The sequence below is a fragment of the Homalodisca vitripennis genome, chromosome 5 (genome assembly GCF_021130785.1).
Source record: "Homalodisca vitripennis isolate AUS2020 chromosome 5, UT_GWSS_2.1, whole genome shotgun sequence".
Taxonomy (NCBI): domain Eukaryota; kingdom Metazoa; phylum Arthropoda; class Insecta; order Hemiptera; family Cicadellidae; genus Homalodisca; species Homalodisca vitripennis.
In genome coordinates, this window is record NC_060211.1 from 49,420,518 (window position 1) to 49,442,312 (window position 21,795).

The following is a 21,795-nucleotide window of genomic DNA, read 5'->3' on the forward strand; positions in this document are numbered from 1 at the left end:
CACTTAACAGTTGCTTAATGTGCAAGGTCTATCCAAAAAGTGATGTAAAACTCTTATAGCAAAAGAATTGCACATTTTGTCAAAAATTTTATTTTATTTACTTTGTTATATACAGGGTGATTCATGAAGTTCTCCCCCCACTTCTACAGCACATTGCACTAGTAAAAATAATGAAAAAATGTTATATAAACATAGGTCCGAAAACGCTTCGTTAGCGAGTTACAGCTAGCGAAAGATTTCGCCTGGATTCCTGGGTAAAGAGTAAAATAAAGCCATACTGAACTTTTGGAAAGGTTAATTAAGTAAGAAATATCGTGGATTCTTATGTATTTTTACCTGATAAAGCTAATAAAATAGGTTTCAGAACTGTACCTGTAGTAGTTTGTGAGGGATTCAGGGTTAAACGCAAAAAATTGGGGCAGGAAACAATGTTTTTTTTAAGTTTGATGTACAATAACTTTGTTAAATTGGTAATAAATACATAAAATCAACAAACATTAATTGTAGAGAATTTAATTCTGAGAAAATTGATATAATCAAAGTCTAAAATAAAACAGAAATAAGTACCAAAAAATCGATTTTATTCAGTATAATACATTACTAGCTGTAAAGAAATACCGTACGGTATTTAGTTAAAATAAAACAAAAACAAAATGTTTGTTCCTTAATGATGAGTTAAATTGAGAAAACAAGAATTAACTGTTAAATAAATTTGTTTGTAAATAAAAATATCATTATTTATTACGTTGTATTTTTTTTAATAAAAATTTACATCAAATGTTCGAAAATAAATGAAGCAAACATTTTCCCATTATTGTTTACTAATCATCGAAATGCAGTTTTTTGTTTTATTAATTTCTAAGTTGGTAATGCACGAATAACAGCTGATCAACAATGGTATTCTGTACTGTTACGTTAGAACTGTGTATAGTGGTGTTTTGCAAGCTACAGCAGGAGATCGGGTTCTGTGAATCGTGTTATTAAATGCAATTTTTTCTATGAGTTATAATTCGATTGTTTATTCAGCGAAAAAATGCCTTACTTATTTACATCAGAGGAATACGCTGATATGGTTTTTATTTTGGGTTACTGTAATGGTAATGCTAAAGCTGCTGTAGAAGAATATGAACTACGTTACCCTAATAGGAGGATTCCAGATACCAAAAACAATTTCAGGAACTTTTCGTACTCTTCGGGAAACAGGATCACTACCAAGTACTAGAACCACAATTATGAACGAGCTGTCCAACTTGATGATGATATTGTTATTAATGCTGTTCATCGCAGTCCAGGTGTAAGTACACGATGTATTTCTGGGCGGATAGGAGTTTCGCAGTCAACGGTGTGGAGGTCACTTAATCGAAACAAATTTTATCCGTTCCATAAACAAAAGGTTCAACATCTACAGCTAGGGGATGGTCCGCTTCGCTTGGAGTTTTGCAACTTTTTGAATATTAATAATCAACTCTACAAGCGTATTTTGTTTACGGATGAGGCACAATTCACTCGGGATGGTGTCAATAACTTGCACAATGAACACTCATGGGCAGAAGAAAATCCACATGAGGTAGTGGAACAGAACTTTCAACACCGATTTAGCGTCAATGTCTGGTGTGGCCTTTTGCACAATCGGACTGATTGGACCTTTCATATTACCTGGACGCCTAAATGCTGAGTTCTATTTGCATTTCCTTCAAGAAGAGTTGCCGCAGCTGTTAGAGAATGTTCCTTTACATCTCAGACAAAATTTGTACTTCCAGCATGACGGAGCACCTCCCCACTTTTCACGTGCCGTTTCTGCTTACTTAAATCATCAATTTCCTGGACACTGGATTGGTCGTGGAGGGGCCTCACCCTTGGCCACCAAGATCACCAGATCTATCTCCATTGGATTATTGCATCTGGGGATGGATGAAAGACATTGTATACAAGACAAAAGTGAATTCTCGTGATGAATTAATTGCCCGTATTATGGATTCGGCTGTGCAGATACAGGGAAGTCCTGAAAAATTAACAAACGCAACAAAAGCAATACACAAACGTGCTGCAAAAATTTATTGATAATGATGGCCTCATTTTCGAACATTATTATAAAAAGGTGCGTACGGTTGGCCCAACCTGATTAATTTTGCTTAAAACTAGTAATGTATTATACTGAATAAAATCGATTTGTTGGTACTTATTTCTGTTTTATTTTAGGCTTTGATTATATAAATTTTCTCAGAATTAAATTCTCTACAATTAATGTTTGGTTGATTTTATGTATTTATTACCAATTTAACAAAGTTTATTGTACATCAAACTTAAAAAAACATTGTTTCGTGCCCCAATGTTTTGCATTTAACCCTGAATCCCTCACAAACTACTACAGGTACAGTTTCTGAAACCTATTTTTATTAGCTTTATCAGGTAAAAATACATAAGAATCCACGATATTTCTTACTTAATTAACCTTTCCAAAAGTTCAGTATGGCTTTATTTTACTCTTTACCCAGGAATCCAGGCGAAATCTTTTCGCTAGCTGTAACTCGCTAACGAAGCGTTTTCGGACCTATGTTTATATAACATTTTTTCATTATTTTTACTAGTGCAATGTGCTGTAGAAGTGGGGGGAGAACTTCATGAATCACCCTGTATTTATGTTTTTATGCATAGTTTCCATTATTGTTTAACAAATTTGCTACCAAAGGGCAAATTAGTGGTGAGTGATGACAGTTGTGATATCAGACACTTCGCTACTTGGTAGCCAGTGTTAAATATTTCTGCCATGGTGCTCTACAAGTTAATCATAAATGTCTACCTGCCTTTGAGACTAACCATTCCTCAACTGATTCTTTTACCTCATTAGCTGTGATGAAGCACTTACAGCAGAAAAACTCCGCTAAAGAGCCGTAAAATTACTTGTTGCCAAGTCTGGATTGTACAGTGAATCGTTAGACCAATCCCATTCAAACTACTGATCAGATTTTGGATTTGTATGGCAGAATAAGGTCTGAAATTGTTATGGAGCAATAGAACTCTTGAAATTAGAAGGTCACTATTATGTTGTTACTTTTCCATTGTTGAATAAAGTCTGAAATTGTTATGGAGCAATAGAACTTTTGACTCTCTTGAACTTTATTGAAACGTTCCTTGCTGTTAAAAACAGAATCACTAAATGTCTGTACAATCACAGGGCCCATTAATTTTGTTTTAAACATTATGAAACTGACACTGTAACAATACCATGGAATTTGTAAATGACATTTAATGGGCAAAGCACGAGGTAGTCCATACATGCATTTCAATATTAATATGACATTGGATTAGCTACAATGATTTGGACCATACTTTCTAAATAATCCTTATGAAAAACTCAAAAAGCACAGTTGAACACACACAGACACACACAGAGTCACAGTAACACAGTAAAACAGTCAACCTTTGCAAAGTTGTAAAGTTTATCTTTAAAATTTTCTTTAAATTATGCCTTATAACTATTAAGTAACAATGCTTAAATTTTAAACTTATTCGAATTGATTTCAACTCCTTACCTGTATTGTGTTCCTGCAAATGCAAAACCTTTATCATAGCAAAATTTATTACATAAATCTTGTGTTAAGGTTTGCTGGAAATCTTGTTGAAAACCACGAAGAAGTCTATTTCCCACCCCTCCATCAATATAACATCCATGGTAGAGTCCTGACGCATCTAAAATACAGAAGAAGGTTATTAGAGGTTACATTTATCAGTCGTAACTTAATAAATATCAATGGTAGATTTTTATGTACTGTTTGTTTTCCCTCAATTTTTATGAGGAGTAACTTTATGTACCACTTTTTAACTTAACTCGTTTTGTTTTACTCGTATTTGAAGTATTTGGTATCACCAGTAATACTTTGAGGAGATAAGGAATAGGGATAGGTACAAGAAAAACCGATTAAGCAGATTGTAGAAGTGGAAAACTTGCATAGTATTTAAAATTTTTCTTTGTAATGGGTAATATATGATGGAATGTTTGTGCCAATTATGTAGTGCCAAATTTTGGTTTTTATTTCTGATGTTTTAATAATTAACTTTTAAATCAAAATTATAGATTTAGTAAAGTTTACCATTCACATGATAAAAACTTCTTAAAATTTCTTGTATCTTTAACAAAACTGAAATATATTTCATACAATTATTATTAATTAAAAAAATATGAATTTATAAAAATGTTTTCAGATCCTTTGTTACTATATGGCAATAGAAATTAGTCTTTAAAATAAAAAAAATACTTGCCCATGTTTTGTACTTGAATATTATGGTTTATTCCCATCCTCAATAAAAATAACATCCCCCCAGCCTTTAGATACGTAAGAAAGTGTGACAGAATTTGAAATGTGTGAACATCAATTGAATCAGTAAGTTCTCCACAGGTACGTCTAGATCCTTTTTTTGGCATCCTCTAACCTATGTAGGCAGAGATGGCAGTTATACCTATTTACACCAAACCACAAGGTATTTCCAGCAAATACAACTTGATGTTTACCATTAGCAAAATTAAAAAGTGTATCTTCTATTTCCTTATATCACATTTTATTTATGCATATATCAACACTTTCTTGTAGTAAAATATATATTTATATAAACTTTTATATAATCAATGAAACTGATATTTCAATTAATTTTTATTATACTCTTTATATGAAAAAATCCATGGAGCACATAGAAACTATTTATTCACAACTTGCATAGGACAGAAATTGAAATCAGTAAATTGCTTACAAGTGTGTAGCTGCGGTACTGCTCAAAACATTGACTTTTACTATTACAAAAAATGTGTTTTTAAAGGAAAGAAGTTTTCTTTAAAAGAAATGCACAAGTACTTACCAAATATATGAAATAATACAAATATTTAGTTGTGTTTTGGAAGTTTTGTTATTGTTTATTGCTTTTACATCAGTTAATAAAATTAGTGAACAAAACATCTTAGGGCATGTACTTGTGCACAAAAAGGGGTGTGAAATGATATGTCGCTGTATAGTAGAAACAAAATTGAATTAAAATGGAGCTGTGTGGAGTTCCACAAACAACGATGTGGATTTTCTATTGGCAACTCGTGTGTTGCTTATTGAACTGAGTTACTTGTTGTCTGTGAGTCAAATATGAATTAAAAATTGCAAGAACAGACCTCGGACACAATAAAGTTTCAAAATCCTCGCTGAGGTGAAGAAATAGCTTTAAGACCCATACAATAATACAAAACTTTCATTAGACTAACTAACAGTTACAGTAATATGTATTACATTGTTTTTGAGATTGAATTGTCATACTCACAAGTTTCTTTGACTCCTGTAGTGTAAACGCTCAGTCTGTTTATTCCACCACAAAATTTAGACTGATCACCTGCACACTTTGAGTCACACTGGGCATCAGAAGACTTTTTGGTGTCTGGTGGTCTTATTCTTGAGCAGAAACACTCATAGCTGTAAAATTTGTGAGATTAGTAATGAATGGTATTATACACATAGTCCTTCTAGGTCAGTCGGAAGAAGTAGGTAGATTTTGTGACAACTGAAATGTAAATCATTTATTTTTCATGGGATTCACAGTCCTCAATATCTCTAAAACTGTTTGAGATGTAAACAATTTTGTTGTTTGTATATGACAAAAATATTAGGACATGCTGTATGCATTCCAAAACACAATTTTTTATTTTTTCTAGGTAAATAAAGAAGAATAAATAAAGAATTTGTGAATTTGGTCCCCAAATTGGAATATATTGGTACATCAAGTAAGTGAATGGCCTTAGCCAAGATATTTATGAGATCAATTTTAAAACCAAATTTGAACTTATTTCAGCATTTCTTTCAACAGTTTTTAGCAATAGGAAATTTTTTATGGAATTTACATGTAATCTGTTTGAGATACAACAAAATTATTCATTACAAAATGTTTAACAGGTTTAATTTTTTTCTAGTTTGAATGGCCAATACTGAAATATGACATACCAAACTGACCAATGAACTCAGCCAAGGTATTTATAAGAGCAATTTTTGTACCAATTTTCAATTAGTTTGAGCTGTTTTGGGACAGGTATCGTTTCCACAAACAGTATTATTTAAATATAAAATTTTTAATGGGAGTGGTTTTGTATTGGAGGGTCTTGTTTAGTGAAGTTATACAGAGGTTTTGGTAAGTTCTATCATGAGGACAGTTTTAATAGGTTAATTTCGTAAACAAAATCAACATAAAAATATTGTAATTCTCATAGACATTTCAACTGTCCTCTTTCCTGTTTGTAATTTAAAATGTTATTAAAAATTTTATTTACTAACAAATTATAATCTTTCAACTCTATCTTTAACAAGAGTATGTACACATCAGTGATCACTATTTACAACAGTAACTTATCACATAGACCTACTGTTTTTCTGTTATATTATATTTAACTATCAACTTAATCTTAGTTGAGATGAGTATAAACATAGTAATGTTTGTAGCACTTTGTTAGAAACCACAATGGTTTTAAGTTCCAGAGATAAATAAACTTAAATCTCTTGAGTTCCAGGATTTTGATCTGTATATGCTCAGGAGACTTAATATCGTTTTCTGCCACTCAAAAGGTTATTTTAAAACAAGGTAGAAGTACGACACACCATGAACGGGCTTCGCTGAGGCTGCTTGAAAAATTTCCTATCAATAACTTTTATAATTTTTCAGATGCTCCGCAGACAGATACACAAACACACAGACAATCATATAGAGAGAAATGTTTACATCCTCTGATAGAAACTAGATGAATTGTATCAGACTCCTGAGTGTGAGGCTTCAATAATGCTCAGCCAAATTCTATAGTTAGACATGCACCAACATAGAACTCATTCTTGTCTGTAGAAATGATGTTTCATGGAAGATTAAAAATTGGTAGATGATACCTTTCTCAAGACATCTTGGCTCAATATACATTCAAATTTTTGTTCATTAAATTAGGTTTCATAGCAGTGTTAAAATAATAACAGTTTCGGTGAGCTAGGAAGGGAACTTCAACGCAAAAGTATGCTGATATCGATGCACCATCATGAAACTCAGTGTTGCATACGACATATAAAAATAGTCTATAGGTCAGTTCGTTTTCGAGATATTGTGCGGACAGACAGACAAATAAATGAAATTTTTCAGCCGCAATAGTGATAGACTGCTAATGCTCAGCTAATAAGTCTGAAGGACAAGTTGTTGAAGAACAGTATAATATTTTTAGATGTGAATAATGAATCAAATGCATTTACAAGTATAATTTTTTTATTTATTGATTTTTATGTAAACATTCTACAATTGATTTTATTTTACTTATTTATTAGCTTCAATGTGTTTTAAAATACAATGCAAAATAGACCATGTGACTAAAACTATAAAAACTATCATAATAAATCAAATATGATTTAGTTATTATTCACTAAGCTGTATATTAAACAAGGTCATCAGTATAAGAGAATAAAGATTCAAGATCTAAACACAATATAACAATTTGAATGTTTGCGCAATTTAAATATTTAAATCTAGTTTGAAGAAAGTTACGAGATTCTGTGCATTTTGTAGCCTAGTTGAAGATTTATTTGTCATGGCAGTGCCTTGCATATTATCCATACATATTTTTTGTTAAATTGAACATTAAAATTATATTTAAAACATTAACTTTCATTTATTTATTTTATTAATGGTAATGTTAGTATTTGATTGTTATAAGTTATAATGAGAAACGAAACAACTGTAAAGTAATTTTATAATCTGTACTTGGCATTACGGTACCTGTATTGTGTGCCTGCAAACGCAAAACCTTTTTCAAAACAAGTTTTTTTACAAATCTCTGGAGTTAATGTGCCATACAAGTTCAACTCCAAACCCTGCAGAAGTCTGTTTTCTTGTCCCCCATCAATATAACATCCAATGTATGCAGTGTCTGAAATCAAAATGAATGTACTCATATATCGCAGTTACATGATATCAACAGTGTAATGAAATAGGTTCAATTTTCTAGATTTTGCCTAAGATGGAATTTATTTCACATTAACAGTAAATATCTTCTAAGTATCTTTTAAAAATTAATAAAAGGCTTGTAAACCTACATGTGCCACATTATTATGTAGCTTCTCTTAACATTGTAAATTTTTGACATTAATAACAGTAATTTTAACTTTAATTTAAGTGATCAGTTGCGCAACTAAGGATAAGATGAAGGTGATCGAACCTCCCACAAAAACTCCCAAAAAATTAAAAAAATATACGTACAGCAACAATCCAACTTGTTTAAAATACAGCAGGTAAATATTTTACTTTGATTTAGGCTTTTCTAATATATTTAAATTTAGATTTATTCCATACTCCCCTCCATCGGTGTGGTGTCCTCTTCAATCAGATCGATCTCCCCCTCCCACAAAACCAAGCCTTAGTTACGCCACTGTACATGACAACAGATATTTGACTCACCTACTTCAGTCGGTTCAATCCCAGTGCTGTACACACTGAGTCTGTTAGTTCCACCACAAATCCTGTTCTTGTCCCCTGCACATTTGGTATCACACTGATTGTCAGGAGCCCTTTTGTACTCAAGGGGTTTACTACTTGAGCAGAAGCATTCATAACTGTAAAATATATTGTTATTATTATCAAACGTAATTGTGTGTATTAATTAATTGTGATTATGTTATCCGGCACAGTGGTGTAGCTAGGAGTTGGCTTTGAGGAGAGGGGGATAAAACTGATTGAAAAGCATATCGACCACACCAGGAGGTTTGGGATAAATCTAAATTTAAATAAATGAGATTGGCGTAATTCTACATCAAAAATTTCAAACCAGTTGGAAGGCTGTTATATTTTTTTTATTTCTTAGGTCTTTTGGAGGGGGGTTCTGTCCCACTCCTCTCCTTAGTTACATCACTGTACTAACACGAATCACAGAAAGCATGAATGCTCTACCACAATATTTTGTTCTCATAACTTGTATACAGCCTGACAATACACAATTGAACAAATTCCTTAAGATACAAAAATTCTTTTGAGTCTTGGGTTTTCTCTTTTTCCCCCTTGTGGCGGCCTAATGCCATGCACTTAAGCCTCACAGTCTTGGTTTTGAGTAAGATATGATTAAATTATGAGAGATTTACTTCATATCTTCACTACAGAGTCAAAAACATCTTCACCATGTCAAACATTGCTTAGACAATTGAATTATTAAATTTCAATCTTGCTGTGGAGAGCCATCTTTAGTCAATAGATGTCAAACCAAAAACAATAATTTTAAAATACCAAATTGAATTAGCTTACTTAAATACACTGTAAAAGAAAGATACAAATATTTAATTATCAACAGAATTTTTAGTTATACAACCATCTATAAAGGTTTTTATTCACCTCCACTATTAATTTTGAATTCATTTGTAAATTTACACATAAATGATTTTTGTATTTATATATTTTTTGGACCTTTGGACACTTTTAAATAATTCTAATTCAGAAACAAGTTTCAAGGTAAAAAAAACTTTTTAATTTGGTAGGCTACTTTTCTCAGTATCGTCACTTATTATTACAACAAACTTTAGAAAAATGTAAAATGCTGAGATAAAATTTGTATCTAGAATGTATTGATTTTACATGCAATGACCCTAGCCTGTAATTTTATAAGTGAAGTTATCACAGATACAGATTAACTCACCTAATTCTTTTTATGTAAGTACAAGATATTGTGAAATGGTTAATAATTATTAGAAGATTCATGGCTTTTTAAACCTGTTCATTTAATATTTACGAGGTTCGTTGCTGAGTTCTCAGTGTCACGCTCCAAGAGACTTTGTGAGCTTTGATCAGAACCAAAAGTTGTTTGTTGATTGTAATAACTTTTTGTTGTAGTTAATGCCCATGAAAAATATTGGAATATTTTTTACTCTCTAGGAGTAATTTTTATTCAATCTTAATTTTTTTAAACTGTTAGTAATATATTTATGTGTGTGCGCGCACATGTGCATGTGCGCGTGCGCGCGCACACACACACACAGACACACACTATCCCACCATACATCAGGTTAGAATTTTTAACAGAGCTGTTGTTTTTGAAGGATTGTAAATTAGAAGTTTAAATACTATAATAAATGTGCAAATTAATTCTATTCTATAAAATACACTCAGACATACTTAATGGTAAATAATTTTCTGTTACTTATGTAAACAAATTTTATACCTGTATTGTGTCCCTGCAAATGCAAACCCCTTTTCAAAACAATGTTTATTGCAGACATCTTGTGTTAACGATTGAGGAAAATCTTGCTGTAGTCCAGTGAGCAGTCTATTTCCTATGCCTCCATCAACAAAACACCCAATGTATGCTCTTCTTTGTTCTGGAAATTGTTCAACATTCAGAAGAATCTCAGTTATTTTGGTATTATACGGAGGCCACTATGTCCCTAACTACTATTTGTTATTACTACGTGTAGAACTAGGTAAATACGAGTACTTATCAGGGGTGCCCAGAAGGGGGGGGCATGGCGCAATTTGCGCCATCAAAATTTTTTGGGGGGGGCATGATTTTTTTTTATGTTAACATTTTAAACCATGACGATAACCAGAGAAATGAGAATTATACTCAACAGTTAAGTTAAAAGTACTGATTAATCATTTTTAACCATATCATCAAGATTCAAGATCGAAATTGCCATAAGCTAAATATTATTCCGCCGTTTAAACTAACTCCAGGATCTCCGATGTGTAAATCCTTTAAGAGAAATATTTTATTTGTTTAGGGCGATTAGGTTGGCAGTGGCTCAACTGGCAACACTGTCCTTGTCTGCCGTCTGCTTGTCTGTCACAGTCACATCACAGCCGTTAGTGATGTACTGATGTGAATGTGAGTCGTGATGTTTGAGTTTGAGAGTACCTATTGCAACAGAACAAAACTGTCTCGTTTGAAGAAGCTCGGATACGGACGTTAATGAAGTTTGAATATGCGTGTATTTGTTATGCGTATGGTATGTCTTATGTTATGTTGTAGATTTGTGATTTGTTCATAACTAAAACTAAAGATGCCTAAGAGAGCAAAAACGTTGTACAAATTTAAATGCCTAGAAGTGATGTGCAACACGATCCATCGCAAAGACAAATGGTTGGATCACTGTAAGAAGAAGAAACATAGTTACAAGTTTAAGAACAATTTAAAAATCAATTATAAAGTGGTTGAAATAAAAGTCGACAACGGCCCATGGCAAAAATACGTTCCAGACCCAAAGCCCAAGCCAATCTACATCCCTGGATGACATCCCTCATACTTTGACGAGTAGGCCTACCCAAGACCAAGATGAAGATGTTTTTGAGCAACATCAGAAAGTTTCCAAGATAAAATCTACCAGCGAGATCGAGACTGATGCAATTACTCTACCACTACTAGAAGTCACAGACTCTGAACTAGAAACACAAAGGTAGGCCTAACTTTGTAATAACTAACTAATGTAAACCTAAGGAGCAAATAACGGTTTTTACTTAGTCAAAATTTTAATATGTCTAGGCCTAGGCGCAGGGCGCAGGCTGTTATATTGTTTTATAGAGGCAAACACGATTTAACACGAATACTAAAGCCTTTATGTATCCAACCTACCTAAAAACATAATATCTTGTAAAATGTAATGTATAGCCTAACTTACCCAAGCTTGTATTCTGAGGAGTCAAACCAAAGTCTGATTTGGTTCTGCCGTATTCAATGTTATAGGTATTTTGGTACTGTTCAGAGCACTCTGTGGAGTTAGGTTAGGTTATAACATAGGCCAAATAGTTATGTGTACCCAAATAATTTGACCCAAATACTGAATACAAATATAACCGTGTGTACAACATTCTTGACGTTCTTCACTGTCTGAATATTGTTTGTAGTTTCGCCAAAGTCCCGTTAGAGTTCAGAAGCTTCTTGGTTGTTTATCTATCGACGGGTAGAGCATAGAAATGGCGTGCAAGAAGGGTTAATTTTCTTCAGGCATATGTTGGAAGTTATAGGCAATAGGCCCTACCATTTTTTGAGAATTTTAAAAACCTATTAGCTTAGGGCTTAATAACTTCTCACAGACTAAACAAATTTTGTATATATTTGTAGATCAAACCAAGAACTGGAAGAACAGGAACCTGACAATTTTGGAACAAGTGATGTAGATGAACCAGACTCGGATATTTCATCTAATGAAGATCACAGTGATCCAGCTTCATATGCTAACCTCAAGCTCTCTCCTGAAGACATAAATGTGGCTCTAAATTTGAAAAATCAAGGGACTTATCATCAATAGAATTTCATTCAACGGGTGGAAGAAAAATTTAATCCTCTGTGGAAAAATTGTATATTGCCCAATAACAGTGTGAAACCTTAGGAAGTGGCTAGTGTACAGTAAAAAAAGGACGCTGTATTTTGTTTGCCTTGCACACTATTTGCACTTCCAACTGAACGGTCTGTATGGGGAACAACCGGCTACAGAGGGTGTACAGAGCATAGAGGAGAAAGAGATTTTTTACTCCACGAGACTTCCAAAAATCATATATCTGCAGAGGTTGCCAGAATTCAATGGATCTCACAAAAGAGAATAGATTCGAGCCTTGCTCAACAATGTAACAGAGCAGTTGACCAAAACCGAGAAAGTCCTGTCAGTTGTCATTGATTGTTGTAGTTACATGATTGAGGAAATGATTGCCTTTCGCAAAAACGATGTTTTAGAAGGAAAGCTGTTTAGGGTTATTTAGACTTATAGGAAAATATAGCCCAGATGCGAGAGTTTACCTTGAAAAAATTGATAGAGCAAGGCTGAGAATGTAAGACTGGGATCTAATTTCTTGAGTTACAGGAATATTTTTGATCTTATCAATACAATGAGTGACGTGGTAGTTAATAAAATTGTAACAAGTGTGAATTTAACCAACATTTTTATTCGATTATACTAGACTCTACCCAGGATGTGAGTAAAAAAGAATGTACCACTATCATAGTTCGCTACATTGAGCACATGGATGATACACAACAAACTACAATATCAAACGTAAAACCAAAAGAAGCGCTTGGTCAAGGTTTTGACAAGTGGGGATACATCCGGGGAAATGTTGTTTAGAGAGCTAAAGAAAGAAATGCTTAACAGCCCTAAACCTTGATCCCAAAGGTATATAGTGGGCCAGAGTATGGACGGTGCAGGGAACATGAGAGGGCAGTTCAAAGGTCTCAAATCACTAGTCACAAAAGAAAACCCTAAAGCTTTTTTATGTATGGTGCTGCTCTCACAGGTTCGCCCTTGTTGTAGAGCAGTCCCTTGATATATGCTGTCAAATGAGGAATTTGTTTTTCATTCTTGGAAGATTTGTATGTTTTTCATGTCAGGCCACAGGAGGACACACCACCTTTTGCTCGAAAATCTAGAAAAAGGGGGAAAAAAGAAGCAAGAGACGCTTAAAAAGAGTACAGACTACTCGTTGGTCGAGTAAAACTGACGCCCTTCAAACCATTGTGAGTTGTTTTGAAACAATAAGAGATACCATTGCAAGATTTGTCGACTGTGACAAGAATTCTGACAACAACACCAAAGCCAAAGCAATAGGCCTCCTAAAGCAAATGACAGATTTTGAAAATATAAGCACAATATACATAGCATCTTCTTTGTTCAAAATATTGTCTCCCATAACAATTTGTTTTCAGTCACCTACCATTGATTACAGGTATAGTCCTAAAAGTTATTAAAGAAACACAGGAAAAACTGGCGTTCATGCGCCAAGATTCGGCGTGGGAAAAGATTGAAAGTGGGCATTACTTCCTTTGCTGAAGAACACAACATTTCTTTACCCACCAGACAACGAATCAGAAAAAGGAAAAGATTCATGGACGAGTTGGCAATTGAGGAGTGCATAGAAGACCCTATTAAGAAAGTAAAGGTTGATATTTATTTCAACGTTCTAGACTCTCTCTACAACCAGACTAAATGACAGATTTCCAGGGAAAGTTCTCTGGCTATGGTGTCGCAGATGGGATATTTTTCTCATGATGGAATTTTGAAGATGGTAGATGATAAGAAAAAAAGGCCTAAATTTAATCCATCTTCAATTGAGAATCTTTTGTGAATACTACAATCTAGACAAGGAATTAATTGTAGAGGAACTAGACATCTTCATTGATGTTTACAAAAGCTAACTCACTTGGACATAGATATTTCTGATGTCATGTCTGAGAAGAAGAAATCAGAGAGAAACCAGTACTGCTAACCCCGAGGATAGTTTAAGTTCTGACCATGATGAAGATGAAGAACAGGAAGGACGTTACAGTGACTGACAAGTTCAAGAAAAAGAAAAATGTTGACGACCTGGGTGAAAAGAGGATTTATTAGACCATACAGGTGCCTATTGAATCTATCAGGATTCCTCATCTCAGTATACTTTATAGGATACAGTTGTCTCTGCCAGTCACAAGTTGTTCTGCTGAGAGAACTATGAGTCGGTTTGAAGATAGTTAAGAATCGTCTATGAAGCACCATGGGGGATAGTTTGGCTTTCAAGCTTACTCATTCTTTCTTGCGAGAAAGAAAATTCTAAAACAGATCTCAAATGAAGAAATCAACAACAGGTTTGCACTTTCAAGTGTGCAAAGAAAAAAAACTTCTTTTGTCAAAAATTTAAGAAAAGTATCAAATGAAGCCAATTTCAACAACCTTTCAAAATTTACACCCTATTTACCACACAGTAATCAAGTAACTATTGTTAATGTTTTTATTACTTTTTTCTTTTTTGTAAAAGTTGTTATTGTTATTGGTATTGGGTAGATAGAATTTACAAAATATACTTGTTTCAGATGATATCTTTATTCCAAAAATCAAACCATTTAATGATACATTTTGTTAGATTTTTGTTATTTACTCTTGTAATGTAAAAGTAAATACAACCTACAACATCAGTAACAACCTGTTCCAATTTATAATAATTTAGAATACCTAAACTTGCCAACATTATATATTAATTTACAGCTATGTTTATTCCATTCACTTGTCAAAACTCTGGTTATTGTTAAACATGATGCCTCCACCATAATAGAAAAACAAAATTAAATTAATACATGTATTAAACTTTTTAATACATGCCGTTTTATGAAATAAAAATTTACAACACTATTTGGATTATAATATGTTGTACTATTTGGATTGTATTGTATGATCAGCTGTAAATTGTATCTCATTGTTTTCATGACAGCAAAATACTAGACTAGTGACTATAATTGCTATTGGAACTACAGTATAATTACTTATAAATAAAAGTGTTTAAAATGACATATACATTTGAAGATTGAAGTGCTATTATTTCATTGCCTTAACCTTTGATAACCTTAAACCTTCAGTTCTTTAATTCTTTTTCAATCCTTTTTTGGTTTTTTTGGCTGGAATCTAACTTTTTATAAACGTTCCAAAATTGTATGAATGTTTACCAAAGTTGCTATGCAATATTCTTTTGCAATAAAGAAAATTATCAATGATATTATTATTCAACTTTTTATAAGTAACCTTAACATTTAAAAGGCAAAGCCTCCCTTACTGACCTTTTAATATCCTATTAAAATATTTGTCATGTAGCTATTCCTGATGTAATCTAGTACTTTGATAAACATATAAATATTAAAAACTATAATAATTGTTTTACTACTTTTTAGTCCTCCCGTACAAAGAACGGGTGCACTGCTAGTGTCAAAAATTATATCAAAATTCAAAAAGATACTTTATTTTCTATTCTAAAAAAGATAATAAACAGTGGTATATATTTTTTACAATAATGAAAACAGAAAGAATTCCTCACAAGACCAAAGGTAAATGATGTCCTTTGGAAGATTAGATATGTAAGATGTGAATTTTATTGTCATACACTGACTAATGTTAAAAACTAAAGGGTTGGGGTATTGGGGTAACTTTGGGGGGGGGGCATTACACTTGGATTGGGGGGGGGGCATGCGCCATTGCCCTTGGGGGGGCTGGGCACCCCTGGTACTTATGTACATTTTATAAATATAAAAGGTTAAGGTTAACTGTTACAAGTGCTCACGTGATTTGAGCGCTCTTAAAGGTTAACTTTAACTTTGGTACCTTTAGTAACAAACCTATTTATGATAACCTTTCTAAACCTACTTATATAGCGAAATAACAAATAGTAGATAGGTGCAGAGTGGCCTCTGTATAGTACCAAAGTATAGAATCTCAGTTAAATAGTGTAAGTAAGTTTATGTTGTATGTTTATACATTACCAATTATTTTAAATATGCGTTAGTGTTTAACTACATGTATTGTAGGGTGACAGTTATTATACAGTAGTTTAACAAGTTAGCTGCGGCCAATGCCCCAGTGTGTACAAATGAGTATGTACTCACGATTACTCAGAATAGTCACAGAATTGGTGAAGGTGTTAAAGCAATTTACATTTTTATTCAACTTTGAGTTCTGCATCAAGTAAATATGAAATGCTCTGATACACCTTTGATAGACTCTGAAATTAGTTTGATAGACTTACAAGTGTGTTGTCAAAAACACTTGATCAAGTGTTGGTTTCATTCATAAGTGTGGCAATGAATAGAAAATGTATTTTAAAATCCAATGATCTTTAAAGTTTTGAGCCTAAAGATTATAGCTGGTGAAGGGTTAATTTAGTGTATTTAGTTGATTAGAAATTAATGATCAAAATTCCCATGGAAGTATGCTGTATCAAAATTCATAAAATTCATGCATTTTGGGTTTGTATGTAATAAATGTTTTTTGCACTTTTTCGCATTATAAAGTGCGATCAAAAATTTCATACGATGTAGATTAGCAATAATTGGAATAAAAACTGAAATGAAAAATCTGGCTAACTTTAACAGTTTCAATAATTTCAAAGTGTATCTTTTGAGGTCACTACAATTTGTAGATAATACAAAAATAAATACATTTCTACTGACATTTCTATTTTAAGATAATCAAGAATAGCAACAACATTATGTAATCTAACTGGTAATATTTAGTTTTACAGAACTATGATTTACAAAATATCGTTAAAAACATATCTTCAATTAGATTCAATATACATTTTAAAAGTAACATGAGGTGAAAGCGTTACATAACAAAAAAAACAACAAGAAAATCCATTAAGAGAGTCAAAATTATATAGGTATTGCAAAAGACATAAATCAACTAGAAGAGGTCTAAAGAATTGTTTTTACAAGAGGATAGTTGCTATTTATGTTAGTTTCTTCAATAGATTACTGTAACTATACTAAATGTAATGAACCGTCACCAAAAGGTTCAGTCCATCCAAAGGTTGCAAAAGTTTATCATGTATGGATGTTGTAATGTTTTTGGTTCATAGAGTTAATTTTGAAATGAGAAATATTAAATATGAGTATACAAATGTTCCTGTAATAATTTTTAAAAAATATTTTGCTTTGAAAATAAAATTAATCATACTTATATGCTCACTTTGATTTGATATAACTGTTAAAAGAATCTCAAGAAGAAAGCATGACAATAGATCCTATTCAGACATGTAAGCAACGTTGATATCCATATAATTATGACTACCACAATTTCATTGTGATGGATTTATCATTACACTTACCTGACCCTGTAAATTTAATTTTGAAAATAATGTATGTGTTAAGTTTTGATTTAAAATAGTTTAACAACTATAAAATATGCATATTTTGAATTTTATACAACACCATAAAGTCTGTTTACTAAAAGCAACAAAAGGTTTGCTCACGTTTTTCTCGAATCCCAGTGCTGTACACACTGAGTCTGTTAGGTCCACCACAGACGTTTGCCTGGTCTCCCGAACACCTCGAAACACATTGATCGTCGGCAGACTTTTTTTCATCTGGAGGTCTTGTATTTGCGCAGAAACATTCATAACTGCAAAAAAAATTATTTGGGAGAGGTTAAAAAATCATTCTTCATGTTAAAACACATTCTCCTCCTTCTTTCCATTGTAACAACATAAAATAGAAATATAGTAAAATATGACAGAAATAGAGAGGATGCATGGGGGCACTGATTCGATGCACATTTAATAGTCTCAATTTGCAACATTACTTACTTTATAAACATACAGCTGCTCCAATTAACCACCTAACAATGTTAATGACTCACAATTTGTCAGTAGTATTAGTAGGTAGTATTTCTAACAAGAACTATTCAATTAATCATAGTTTTATCTTAAGAAAAGTATATGTACCGTTGATGCAGACACTCTCTGTAATAATAACACCATGTTTTAGATTGTATAAAATCATGATCAAATTATTTCGTAGGAGGGAGTTCGATTCACTGGTTGGTGTGGAAAGTATAAAATAGCATTCAAAAATAGAGGCTCAGGAATCTTTCCATTAGCAAATGTTGAACTTTAAGACCTCATAAATATGTTCCAGCTTAAAACAAACTACAGAGCGTGTAATTTTAATATAGGTCTTTCAAACTTTCAGAGATCTTGAGCCTTTTGAGCCCCTCCTTATATACGCCTATGTTTTTCCATACATATTCTTGAAAGGAGAGCCATTATTTGAAAAGGAGGGAGTCCAAGGGTTTAGAAACCCCCAGTTTTGAATTTTTTTCAATTACTTTTTTAGTAGACGATTATTATTATTTAAATAATTAAGTATTACTGAAATGTATTGCTAAAATATCATTCCCAACAAATAACGGGTGGAGATCTTTTTAAAGAACAAAATGGGACCTTAATATCTGTCCACTACGGAAAAATATCAATTGAACCATCATATGATTTACAATGCTCAACTTGCCTGTAAAGGATGATGTATTTTCAGAATATATTCATTTAAGCCCCGTGTCGTGGTGTCAAATGTAACAAGAAAGCTTTGGCACCCTTCTAAATTTTATAAAAAGGAATGCTTATAGGCCTACCTCATTAGTTACTGAATAAAGTTATAGAACGCTCGTCACTTATACCAAACTTTGTTCGAAGGTTTTTTTACCAAAGCAATGCGTGAAAACAATTGTTATTTATAACTGAATGAACTCAAACCAATTCCACATGTTTAAACACCACTGATTAACTGATAGGACTGTTTAAGTGTTTAAGGTTTCAAAATATTATTTATGCACATTTTATAAAGAATTATTTCAACTTAGGAACTATAGAGGCATCACATCTATTGCTCAATGCCAAAACTAGTAATGGAGGCAATCTTAGTTTGATGTCTCGAGGTGGTAGCCACACGTAAAACCTACTTTCCTTCCGAGGAATTACAAGCAGGTTACTGATCCAATTAACCAAGGACGTAGCCAGCAAGGGAGTCCAAGGGATCAGGAGTCCCAAATTTTAAATTTTTAAAATTTTCCTTTTTAGTAAACGATTATTATTATTTAAATATTTAAGTATTACTGACATGTATTGCTTAAAGATCGTTCTCAACAAAGGAACGGGTCAAGAACTTTTTAAGGAACAAAATGGAGCCTTATTCTTTGTCCACTACGGGAAAATATTAGTTCTCTGAACAACCCTCCCACATTTTTTCCTGGCGACGTTATTGACTGGAAGATTCTTATGGACTTTCCTCGAATATAGATTATACAAAGGATTTCCCTCCATAGCCACCACCAAGGACAGGAAAAAGGATGCTTGTTTGGTGCTATAACTACATACATCACATTCCTTGGAATTACGATGCCCATGGTAATAGGTTATTTACTCTATGTAACTTACGTCTTAACTTATTTTTTATTCTCTATGTTTTTAAAAAATACAGTGAAGCCACTCCATCGTTAAAATTGAGAAGCTGGACGAACGTTATACATGTATTTTATTTTTACACTAATATAGCCTATTTGAGTTTAGGCCTACATCTGATATGGATTCTTATCAAAAGCCAAATTACGAGTAGGCTTACAAGTGGCCAAATCCACATTTTTGTTATTTTGTGTAACAAAGTCCCAAAAATATTAAACATATATATGATCCTAAACGACCTGCTGACAGAATCTACTAGATTCTGCACTAATACAATGTTTAGTGATGATTTTGTAAGAGCGTGTAGAGTCCAAAACACAATTTCTAAAACTATTATCTCTAAATTGTATTATTTGTGTTTACTAGATTGTATTCTGTCATAACAGATAAATTTTGACATCCAAGCTCTTTTAAAATTTCTTAAGGTTTAGTTCTTGCTGAAATACTTTGCGTATATTTGAGGTGGAATGTAACAGCATAATTGTACTGAACATACAATTTGCCAGCAGACAAGGATAAACTGCTACAGACAGAAATCCACTGAAAAAAACGCATCTCTTCAGTGTTGTACCTCCAGCAAGATGTCACAAGTCAATAATACAGCCTAAAGCCTTCACAGTAATAAAATCTACGAGGGTTCTGAAAAATTCGTTTACTTTCTGAAGTATAATCTCTTCAGTTGACACTTCTTTCCTGCTATAAAAGTTTTCAGGAAGAGAAGTTATCTCATGAATAGCAGTTGCTTCTGTGGAAGCAGTTCAAATCACAGGATAGCCATATTTCTGAGCGAAATAGTTGAGTGTTGTCATAAGGAAATTACATATTTTTACTATTTCTGACAATTAGTGTAATGTTTTTTTTAAGGTGGGCGATTTGGAGAGTACCTTTAGTGTCTCCAACACAGGGATGTCATTAAAGTTTTAATGGTCGAAACGTTCTTTGCATTTAAAAAAAATCGATTGTTCTGTGAGATTCATTGGCTTGATAAATACAAGTTTCACTATGCAAAGTTCTAAAGGAGTTTGCCTTGCGAATTGTTGGCATATGTTGCCATGTGGTCTGCTTTTGTTCTGGACTCTGGATGTAGTAAACCCATCACTCTCTTGCACCCTTCTTCAAGTTCATATATTATATAAAATGGAGAGAACCAGATCAGATGAAATTCCCATTGTCTAATCTAACTCATGCACTTTCATTATCTAGATCTAAATCGTGAATTTTATCAGTAATTGAGATATAACAGATAATTTCGAAGTTCCGAAACATTGCTGTGCATCTCCGATGGGGGTTTCAAGCTTAAAATCAATTATGCACATTCTAACAGTTCCCTAATGTAGGTAAACTTCTGTTATGAATTTTCTTTACTACATTTAACAACAATATAACAATATATAATATAATATATGTTGCGTTTGTTTATTATGATTAAACCAATCCTATTTGATGGATTTCTTCATTAAAAAAATTGCTATCTAAACAATTTCCAAATAATGAATAGCAGAGTGGTCTGGGATAACTTCAAAATACCTTTAAAGCCTATACTTTGAATGTTAAAGAGTGTATGTACTATATAAATCAGAAAGTCTTTTAACTTATAGACTTGTAGCATATGCACTATTTACCTATGTTATGGCCTATATCTACTGTTTTATTGTTTTATTATGTTTTACTGACTTCCCAAAAACAGCAAGTAATGTGAAGGAATAAAATTTCATATTAAATACAACCAGAATTAATTAGTAATTGTTTTACTTACCTATACTGTGTTCCAGCGAAAGCAAATCCTTTGTCAAAACAAAATTTCTTGCATAGATTAGGAGTTAATGTTTGTTGAAAGTTTTCTTGGAATCCTCTCATAAGCCTATTATCAATTCCTCCATCGATATAACATCCCAGGTAGTTTGTCTCTAAAACATCTGTAACACAAGATTACGTTTTCTTTAAGCAAAATCAATTGTTAATGTAAACAAATTAATTTCAAATTAAAATTCTCATCGGAGCTCACCAACACAAGCGTATTGCTTCATATAGCAATGGAATACCGTTTGACGTCTGTTACCATTAGTTAAACATGATGTCCAG

At 32.7% G+C, this 21,795-nt stretch overlaps 1 protein-coding gene across 3 annotated transcripts in view; it reads right to left on the reverse strand.

Annotated features, from left to right (window-relative positions):
- The window catches only part of LOC124362132, a 70,513-nt gene that overhangs the window by 43,332 nt on the left and 5,386 nt on the right, over positions 1-21,795 (reverse strand). For 2 of the 3 annotated variants that reach the window (XM_046816350.1, XM_046816351.1), the window contains exons 2-8: positions 21,470-21,629; positions 17,731-17,879; positions 10,196-10,352; positions 8,449-8,603; positions 7,771-7,921; positions 5,299-5,447; positions 3,534-3,690 (exon numbers count right to left, since the gene is read on the reverse strand). In XM_046816350.1, the coding sequence (XP_046672306.1) occupies positions 3,534-3,690; positions 5,299-5,447; positions 7,771-7,921; positions 8,449-8,603; positions 10,196-10,352; positions 17,731-17,879; positions 21,470-21,629 (1,078 nt within the window). The remainder of the gene's footprint in view (positions 1-3,533; positions 3,691-5,298; positions 5,448-7,770; positions 7,922-8,448; positions 8,604-10,195; positions 10,353-17,730; positions 17,880-21,469; positions 21,630-21,795) is intronic. The other variant, XM_046816353.1, reaches the window with a different exon arrangement.